Source organism: Musca autumnalis, unplaced genomic scaffold, assembly GCF_047663935.1.
Source record: "Musca autumnalis isolate F117 unplaced genomic scaffold, ASM4766393v1 scaffold_1, whole genome shotgun sequence".
Taxonomy (NCBI): domain Eukaryota; kingdom Metazoa; phylum Arthropoda; class Insecta; order Diptera; family Muscidae; genus Musca; species Musca autumnalis.
Genome location: NW_027411644.1, coordinates 102,014,548 through 102,025,718, shown reverse-complemented (window position 1 = coordinate 102,025,718; position 11,171 = coordinate 102,014,548). Strand labels below are relative to the sequence as shown.

At 34.7% G+C, this 11,171-nt stretch overlaps 1 protein-coding gene across 1 annotated transcript; it reads left to right on the top strand.

Annotated features, from left to right (window-relative positions):
- The first annotated feature begins 3,252 nt into the window (after positions 1 to 3,252).
- Positions 3,253 to 9,150, top strand: LOC141403746 (uncharacterized). Its single transcript, XM_073986652.1, has 3 exons — positions 3,253 to 3,707; positions 7,942 to 8,805; positions 8,868 to 9,150. Exons 1-3 carry the CDS (start codon positions 3,500 to 3,502, stop codon positions 9,056 to 9,058), a joined length of 1,263 nt encoding a protein of 420 aa, XP_073842753.1. The 5' UTR covers positions 3,253 to 3,499; the 3' UTR covers positions 9,059 to 9,150.
- The last annotated feature ends 2,021 nt before the right edge of the window (positions 9,151 to 11,171 follow it).

Here is an 11,171-nt window from a genome sequence, read left to right as displayed (position 1 = left end):
ACGCAGGGACTCCATTTTCAAAACCTTTAATACTATTGATATAAGAAAGTTTCTAGCCAAGTTTTATGAGCCTACGCCAATGGTTCGGCAGATAAAGAGTTTTTACCCAATATTTGGGTAAATACTTGAAATCGGGGTACCCATATATGGGGGCTATAAGAAAGCGTGGACCTACGTTGACAAGTTTTTGCAAGGGTATTTTCTACATATTGAGAACTCACTATGCCAAATTTCAGCCACTATGATTGTACAATGAGGCAAATAGACAAAAAATACCTTAAATCGGGAGGTACGGTTATATGGGGGCTATATCAAAACATGGACCCAGAGACCCCATATTCAATGCTAGATATTCTCTTGACATAAGTAAGATTTAAGCTTAATTTCGTCAGCCTACGTGAAGTGGTTCGGCAGTTAAGGAGTTTTTACCCAAAATTTGGGTAAATACTCGAAATCGGGGTACCCTTATATGGGGGCTATTAGAAAACGTGGACCTATATTGACAAGTTTTTGCAGGGATATTTTCTGCTCCTTGAGGACTCACTGTGCCAAATTACAGCCAATTTGGTTGTAAAATGTGGCTAACAGATGAAAAATACCTTAAATCGGGAGGTACGGCTATATGGGGGCTATTATAAAACATGGACCTAGAGACCCCATGTTCAGTACCAGAAGTTCTTTTGACATAAGAAAGATTTATGCCAAGTTTTGTCAGCCTACGTCAAGTGGTTCGGCAGTTAAAGAGTTTTTACCCAAAATTTGGGTAAATACTCGAAATCGGGGTACACTTATATGGGGGCTATTAGAAAACGTGGACCTATGTTGACAAGTTTTTGCAAGGGTATTTTCTACATATTGAGAACTCACTATGCCAAATTTCAGCCACTATGATTGTACAATGAGGCAAATAGACAAAAAAATACCTTAAATCGGGAGGTACGGTTATATGGGGGCTATATCAAAACATGGACCCATAGACCCCATTTTCAATGTTAGATATTCTCTTGACATAAATAAGATTTGAGCCAAATTTTGTCAGCCTACGTCAAGTGGTTCGGCAGTTAATGAGTTTTTACCCAACACTTGGGTAAATACTCGGGTATTTACCCAAGTATTTACCCACTTGTGTAAAGTATTGTAAAACTATCCATTTTGATTCGATTTCATAGCCTAAACCCAGAAATAGGGTCTAAGATGTTGTATTAGCGATTCAATATAGTAAATACCCAAATAAATACCCACAAATGGGTATTTACCCGGTATTTACCCAATTTACCCAATTTACCGGGTATTTACCCATTGGGTATTTACCCACTAGTCATTTTGCACTAATCATTGGGTGTACTTCATTTTGCTTATTATTTATCGTGGATGGGTATAAAAATAATGCATTACTTTTCGCCAAGGAGTGAACCCTTCCCAATTCTGCATTAAGCGGTTGTATGCGTACAATATAGATCGATATTATAAAATTATGTATTTTTAGTGCATTAAACTAAAACCATGTCATCAAGATTAAAGCGGCAGTCAGAGCATTTTTCCAAAGGAGCTTTTTGACCACAAAGAACAAAAATTGCCATTTTATGTCTGTATATACTGAATAAAGGACTAAACACTATAAAATATACTCAAATCTAATATGTGGATATTCAAAACGTATACTTCCAGAACCTGGAATCGTAAATGGAACTCTAGTACTTGTTCCCATTTTGTGCAAAAAACTTACCCTTATTCCAAAAACTAGAAAAAATTCCGCTTTTATCTTAACAAAAATTGCGATGACTAATTCTAGCTCCTTTGTTTTTCTGCTAGACAATTTTGGCCGAGTAAAAACTATTACCATATTTGGACACGTTGATTTTGACATTTCTGATTAAGTTTTTGAAATTTTTCCATTACCTACATTTGTATAGGAAGCAACTTATGTTGTAATAGGAATGCTGGGTTATTTGACATTTTCTCATCTTGTGAAAACTGATTAAAGTCTTATTAGTCCAGATTTATTGCTGCGGCGGAATATCTGGAGAGTCTCAATAACATAATAATCTGCAAAAAAAACTATGCTAAACGGCAAAAAACTTAATTTAGAACGCTTTTTTGATGTTTTTCAAATTTAATTGACGATTTTCGTCAAAAAAACACTTACATATTTAGCATATTTTTTGCATATATTTTGCATATTTTTTGCATATATTTTGCATGTTTTTGATATGACCCCAAATATCGAAAAAATTGACCCTCAAAGCGCCTAGATTTAAAATTTGAGTCCAATCGGATAAGAAATAAAAAACATGCTAAAATCCGATGTCTAATGATAACCTTTAAATTTCGATACGAAAGCAAATGGAAAGAATATTCATATATCAAAATTATTTACAGATCATGAAAGAACGGACTATGATCATAATGAAAATTCTCGCGTAAATGAAAATTTTCTTGTAAGTAAAAATACTATTGTCAAAGAAGAAGTCATATATGCAGTAAAAGAACAGAAAATTTGTTGGTCTAGACGCAATTCCAGCAGAAATGCTGAAATTAATCGATGAAAATTGTATAGAATTGTTTGTAAAACTCCTCATTAATATATACGAAACAGAACAATATGCACGAGATTGATTGAAATCTACATCTGACATCCATGCACATTAAATACAAATACATAATATGCATAAAAAATATCTACTGGAACCAGACAGCATCAGTAGAAGTATCCGGTGAGACTTCAGTGAAATAGCAATATCAAAAAGTGTTCGACAGAGGTCTATACCCTCACCATTATTATTTAATAAATGGAACAAATATTTCGAGAAGTTGTGGAAGCATTTGAAATGTGAGGAGCAAAAAATATGTAAGATCCTGCAGATAATTCTCAAATCCCAAGTTGAAGAAATACACGGTAGAGGTCAGAGGGAACTGTTCTGGCTAAAAATTTAATGGACCGGACCCCGTAATGAACTCAGACAACTATCGCTTTCCACATAAAATACATATTTCCAATAATAATATAACAAAATGTACTATTGCTTGTCGCTTAACATACGGATAACGGTTATGCAAATAAGAATAAGATATTTGACATTTTGTATGTAACTTCTTGAAATACTCATTATAACTGTAAAAAGGATTCAAAATAATTTCACAATTTCAATTTTAACTGACCAAATATAGAGAACACATTATTTTCGTATTTTTTTAAAGCCCACACAAAAGAGAGGGTTGTGTTTATAAACAACTTTGTTTCCAAAAACAAACAGAGCTTTCAAAATATAATGCAATTTTAAACTTGGAGAGTTTACAAACGCAAATTTCATCAGTAATGTTCTTGTCGTCATCGGCATTGTCCAGAGATATATAAAAATTGCAATCAGACAAGTTTTTGCTTTTGGTTGATAAACACCAAGCACTTGGTGGATATTGTTGTATTGATCAGCTGTTATAAAAGCGTGCCGTAAATAAATATTTACTATTCAATTGACGATTTACTAAAACAATTTAATCAATGAGTGCAAATAGCAACAACAACGACAATGACTCAGTGCCATCGATTGTTCCGAAATGGATCGAAGCAAAACTATTTGAGAAACCTCTGAAGGAGGTTGAGTCGGAATTTAAGGAAATTGTTGATTTCAAAATTGGTGGTGCATTGGCACCGGGAGAAAATTATGCTACTATTATGCTGAAAGCAGACATTGTTGTCAAATTAAATGGTAAATATGCAAAAATAATTGATGGGGAAGATTGATGTGATAATCTGGGTGGAATATGAATATTTAAAATATCGTTTATAAGACCGATAATTTAATAGTGTTGGTCATAAGGAAATCCTATGTTTTGGGCAATAACATTTCGGATGAGATTACAAAAATCTCCTCCCCATCTTGTGGGCTACTTCTTGCCACTGATTGCTGAGGAGCGAATGTTACTCGGGTACAATGCGGAATTCTCTGGTAGAAATTTGGGACCGTTTGAATAAGACTTTGGGAGTATTGAACAAGTAAAATATCGTTAAGTTCGTCCGGGCCAAATTTTTATACCCTCCACCATAAAATAGTCTTAGTTAATATGGAATAATTAGTTTCCTTTCACATTTTTAGGTGGAGAAATTTTTCGACCACGAATACCCCAAATGCCTAAATCATCGAATCTAATATAAAAAATGTGTTCAGCCAGGTTAAAAGTACCAGCTACGGGGCTATATCGAAGTGTGGAAGAAAGATAGGTCTTTACAATTTTTGGTGGAAAAGTTTTATAACTGCAGGGGACCTCAAGAGTCAAATTATGGGCAGTTCCGTCAAACAATGTAGGTAAGACCCTCAAAATACCGAAAATCGGGAAGTACCGTTGTATGGGAGCTATACCAAAACATGGACCTATGTTGACGATTTTTAGTGATTAAGTTTCGTGGCCACTAAAAATTTCAAATGTCAAATTACAGCTAGTTCGGTTAAAATTGTAGTTAAAATCCTCAAAACACCGAAAATCGAGAGTTACTCTTATATGGGGACTATACCACAAAATATGGACCTATGTTGACTATTTTTAGTGAAGAAGTCGTGAACTCTGAGAACCTCAAATGTCAAATTTTAACTAGTTGGGTAGAAAATTTTAGCTAACATCCTCAAAATACCCAAACATGGACCTATATTGAAAATTTTTGGTGGAGACTACTATGACACTCAAATGTCAAATTACAGATAGTTCAATTAAAAATTGTAGGTAAAAACCCCTGAAAATACCGAAAATCGAAAATACCGAAAAAGGTTACGTTATATGGGAGCTATGTTTGATCTGCCTATATTGACGATTTTTAGTGGAGAACTATCGTGACCGCTGAGAACCTCAAATGTTAAATTACAGCAAGTTCAATTAAAAATTGTAACTAAAATTCTCAAAATACCGAAAATCGGGAGATACCGTTATATCGGGGCTATACCAACACATCGACCTATATTGAGAATTTTTAGTGGATAACTTTCGTGACAGCTGAGACGATACCCAGATACTATACCAAAACATAGACCTATGAGGACAATTTTTGGTGGAGAAGTTTTGTGAGTGCAGTGAACCTTAAATGTCAAATTACGAGTAGTTCAATCAATAAATGTATTTAAAAACATAAAAAATCGAAAATTAGAAGGTATCATTTTATGGGGGATGTTCGAAACCATGGACCTATATTGAAAATTTGTGGTGGAGAAGGGTTGGGACTACTAAGACCCTCAACTGTCAAATTACAGCTAGTTCAGTTAAAAATTGTAGCTAAAATACTAAAACTACCGAAAATCGAATGGAACCGATATATGGAGCTATATCAAAACGTAGACCGATATATCCCATATTCGAGCTTAAACTACCTATGAAAAAAAATACAAGCGGATGCAAAAATATAAAGTCCTAGATCAATTATTCAGTAGATTCCAAATGTTAAAAAAATTTAATTTCTTATTTTTTTGGTAAAATAACAAATATTTCACACTGGAAAGAAAAACTTGTACTGACAAATTTTAAAAAATTAAGAAAAAAAGAGAATTCGAATCCTACTACCAAATAGGACTTAAAATTTTTGTAAATAATCGTACTTTAATAAAAAAATTCATGAAAATCGAAGAGTATAATCATTGAGAAAAATTGATTTTAAATATTAAATCGCGAAAAATGCATACAACCCCACTGTGCAAAAAATTCTATTTTTTATTAGATAGCTTATAAAAAAATAAAATGCAAAAAAAAGATTTTTCCCATTTGGACTAATATTAAAAAATTATGAGTATTTCTTTGCATATAGTTTTTACAGAATTCGACTTTTTCAATTCTAATCAATTCGAAACAAAAATCTGAAAACATACTGAAATGATTTGCTGATTAGTAGCATCACCACAGCAAAAAATAACGGAAATCAAATAAATTTCACTCAGAAAACCCCATATATACTTTAAGGGTCGCTAATGGATATTTCAATGCATTACAAACGGTAAAACATACCCTCCAATTTATGGTTAAGGGTATATAAAAAATAGTTCATACTGCTTCTTGGTTCACATGTTTGAATTTTTGGAGCAGTGAGCATTGTGGTTTATTTCTCCGTAACAGTTTATTGCTTTATTTGTTCACTCCAATACGTCTATTTTTTGAAAGATGCTGCGTTACAATGTTTATATACATATGTCAATCATTTTTATACCCTCAGCCTTTAGGCTAAAGAGGGTATTTACACTTTGATACGACCGAAAATGTGCCTCATCGAAATAATGGTTTTAGACCCCAAGTATGTTTGTACGATATCCGTTTCAGACAATTTTGAGTAGATCTAGCAATGTCCGTCCGTCTGTCTGTCTGTCTGGCAGGCTGGTGCGCACGATAACTCTCGAACGGATTAATCGATTCGGTTCAAATTTTGGGTATCGAAATATTTTGTCCAGATTCGATTTAAGTTCGAAGATGGGCCATATAGGTCCACTCCTTCAGGTACCTCCCCCACAAAAGTTCGAAAATGTTCGGAAAATTTGTGCGCACGATAACTCTCGAAGGGAATAACCGATTTGGTCCATACTTTGCACATCGTGTAATTTCTACCAAACTTAGATGAGGTTCCAATATGGACTCAATCGGTCTACTCCTTTGGGTACCTCCCACACAAAATTTCGGAAAAGTTCAGTTTAGGACCTGGTCTCGAATCGCTCTGATTTTTGTTTACGCAAGTTGTGTTCGCTGTCCTCTATACGACGCTGTAAGTTTCATTAGGGGCAAGTCCATACTTCCTGAGAAAATAGCCTGAAAGTCACAAAAACCCTATGACACCGTGTGTAGTGGTTGGAACGCAAGATAACTCTCGAACGGATCTGCCGATTCGTTCCAAAATCTGGCTTTCGTAATATTTTGTCCAAACTTAGTTCAAGTTCAAAGATGGATTATATCGGTAAACTCCTTCCGGTACCTCACCCACAAAAGTTCGCAAATGTTCGGAAAATTTGTGCGTACGATAACTCTTGAAGGGAGCAACCGATTTGGTCCATACTTTGCACATTATGAAATTTCTACCAAAATTATATGAGGTTCCAATATGGACTCAATCGGTCTACTCCTTCGAGTACCTCCCACACAAAATTTCGGAAAAGTTCAGTTTAGGACCTGCTCTCGAATCGCCTTGGTTTTTGTTGTAACATCTTGTATTCACTGTCCCCTATACGAAGGTACAAGCTTCCTCAGGGGCAAGTCCATACTTCCTGAGAAAATAGCCTGAAAGGTACAAAAAAGCCCTATGACACCGTGTGTAGTGGTTGGAGCGCAAGATAACTCTCGACCGAATCTGCCGATTCAGTCCAAAATGTGACCTTCGTAATATTTTGTGCAAACTTAGTTTAAGTTTGAAAATAAGCCCTACCGGTCCACTCCTTCAGGTACCTCCCCCACAAAAGTTCAAAAATGTTCGGAAAAAATTTTCGCACTATAACTCTTGATGGGAGTGACCGATTTGATCCATACTTTACACATTCTCATAATATCTACCAGATATAGATCAGGTTCGAATATGGACTATATTTGTCCAATCCATCCCGTACCTCCCACACAAAATTTTGGATAAGTTCACTTTAAGACCTGCTTTGAATCACTTTGATTTTTGTTGAAGCAACTTACATTCGCTGCCTTAATTGCGATGGAAAAAGTTGTTTTAGGGGCAAGTCCATACTTCATGAGAAAACAGCCCGAAGGGTGTAAAAACCCCCTATGGCACCCCCATGATCTATGTCGGTCCATTCCTTTAAGTACCTTTTCCGCAAAATTTTTGAACTTTAATCCTAATCAACATTTTTGTCGATTCATACAGCCAAAATTTTGAAACCCCCTAAAAAGTGTTTCAATTTGCACAGGCTGAGGGTATATCTCTGTCGGCAAAGCCGACTGATACTTTTTTACTTGTTTTAACCAACTTATCCATTACAGATGATTCGACCAAACCCATAAGTTTTATGTTAAAAGTTGGCCATGATACAGACCTTTTTCGTGAGATGATGGAATCCCATGATATATTCGGTGCCGAAAGTGGAATGTTTAGCGAAGTAGTTCCGGAAATGGAACAAATATTTGCCGATGCAGGCGTCAATGTGAAATTTGGTGCAAGGTCGTACACTTTGCCCACCAATCAACCATATATTTTATTGGAGAATCTTAAAGAAAAAGGCTTTCGAAATGCCAATCGTTTGGAAGGTCTTGATATGGATCATACTAAGTGCGTACTTAAAAAAATGGCCCAATGGCATGCTGCTTCAGCAGTTAGGATAGCAACCAAGGGCATGTATCCTGATGTCTACAACGATGGCTATGTTAGACCAAAATCCTATGATTTAATTAAAGGCATGTTCGATTCTTCGACCAAAATATTGTTGGCATGTATTCGAGAATATTCCAATTCCCACATGTATTATGATAAAGTTGTGAACATGCATGATAGTGCAGCTGAAAAGCTTTTTGAAACTGCTGACCACAAGCACGATGAAGGTTTTAAAGTTCTCAATCATGGTGATGCTTGGGTAAATAATATTATGTTCCAATATAACGAAGAGACGGGTGAAATTCTTGATACCTATTTTGTTGACTATCAAATACCTCGTTGTACAACACCGGCCCAAGATTTACTCTACTTTATTTTATCGTCTACTCAATTGGAGATAAAGTTAGAGAAATTTGATTATTTGCTTGCATTCTATCACCGCCATTTGGAAGAAAATCTAAAGTTGCTTAAATATCCCAAGAAAATACCAACGCTAAAGGATATACAATTAATGATATACAAGGACGGAATATGGGGTAAGTAAACAAGTACTCTGATTCTGGATACTATTATTTCACATATGTATGTATATTTTTAGCTTACAGCACAGTTGCAAGTCTTTTAGCCGTTGTTTTATGCGATCCAAGTGATAATGCCAATCTTGATAATTTCATTGGAGATTCTGATGCTGGTTTAAATTTCAAGAAGCAAATGTTTTCAAATCCCCGATATCGTAAGCACATGGAGGCCATATTGCCATGGCTGTTAAATCGTGGTTTGCTTGAATAATTATCGACACAAGCAAGATATTGTTATTTTTTCTAAGTCAAATATTGTTTTATAGATAAATTTTAAATAAATTGTTGTAGTTGTAATTAAAAGTTCAGACAATAGTGTGGTATTATTACAAATCCATGTCTATCTTAAAAAAATTTACTGCGTAGTTTTTATTGCCACTTTATCACAATGCATGTCTGTTTTACTTTATTAAAAAAAAGCAAATTAGCACGTAAGGGGGTGTGGTGTGTCTTAGTAAAAATGTAAGATAACAAGTACATATCGCTCATATACTCATAGAGTGTCACATCTCAAAAAAATCAGTTTCGTGGAAGACACATTTTAAGTTTTCGATTGAAATTTTCGAACATTGGTGGCGTTGTTTTTTATTGGGATAGCTAATACAATTTTGTTTTTTTTTTCAAAATAGTCTGGCTTAATCCCATTGTTGTTGTTTTATTGTTTTAAAACAACTAATTTATTAGTGGAAAAAGGTTGGCATTGTTCGCCAAGGGGTAAGGCAGGGAAGACTAGTTTCGATCCACGCCACTGGATCTCATCAGTTCCCTTGTTTATTGATTGTGGATATTATCCACCGAAGTTATTTTTCAATAACTTCTTTAACAAAAACAAAAACGTATTTATACCCAAACATCAATCGTCAGCTCAAAGTATAAAGGTGAACAAAGAAAAAACTTCAATGAGAAGTTTTTCTTTGGCATCCTAACACAACTCCGACGAAAGTGTTTACGAAAAAAAAAACTAAACCTTTTCCCACTACCGTGAAGAAACGAACACCCCTGCCCTACACCACTTCCTCTGGGCAGTTTTTTCCACTGAATTTATTTAATACTAGCAAAATTCCCGATACTTCGTATGCGGAAAAGGAATAATATACAAATAAACAATATTTAATATGGAGAACACTTAAAATTTTGATGTACTAATACCTATGTATGTATTTGAATTGATATTTAATTTCTTTCAAGTACTGCTCGTACAGGTTTTGTTCGAATTTCAAAATAAAACCTCTATACTTCAACCATTTTACATTTTAAATTCCAGACCATGTTTTATTAGAACAGTACGGGTATTTTGAAAATTTTATCCACATTTTCCAAACCAATCTTGGAATTTGTGATATAAAAGTGTAGAATACAATTATTCAGAAGATGTTACCCTATATAATAGTTAATTTTTGAGACATTTTATTTTATGCCTTTTTTTCTCAGGATGTAAAAACCTTCAGTACATTATTTAGATACCGAATATCCAGGACCTTAGCTCAAATGTTAGAGGTTGTTCTACTTGTTCACCCAATGTCAATGGTATTACATGTAGAAACCTTTCATACATTTAAAGGCGGATTTAAATAAACATTCTGATCTAATCTCAACAGTGATCCTCATAACAAATTTTATTTATCGATTCACCCAATACCAGTGTTTCAATATTTAGTATTATTTAATACTTCTAGTACACGTATACGACCTGACAAATCAATAATATATTAGAATTTCGATTTAGTATTTATACCCTATACCACAATGTGGAAAAGGGTATTATAAGTTTGTTTTGGTAAAAATTCATGTAACACCGCGAAATATTCGTCGGAGACCCCCAATGTGGTATACCAATCTTCATATCTCGACGAGATAAAGCGATTTTGAGATGTGTGTCCGTCCGTCAGTCCGTGCGTCCGTCCGTCCGTCTGTCCATTATAAATTGTAAACACGCTCCAGGCCGCAATTATGGACCGATCGTCACGAAATTTTGTATGGAGGTCGGGTTCAGATCAGAATAGATCCCTATTCTTATTGGTGATGATCGTGAAATATTTAGCGGGTGAAATGGACCAAAAACATAATATTTATCCAATTTTCTAGCGGCTCTGTAGGTCTCAATAATAGCCCGATCAACGCGTAATTTTAAATAAGGTAAGAGTATATCACAAAGGATAAGCTTGCAATTTGAGATGGCGATCGGATAATATTTAGAGGGTTAAATGGACCATAACTTTTGTGTAAAAATTGTGAAAATTTTTAATATACAGTTTATATCTTAATTCCTGGAAGCGACATTCCGGACAAGTGAGATATACTTGAAAGTGGAACGCTTGACCTTT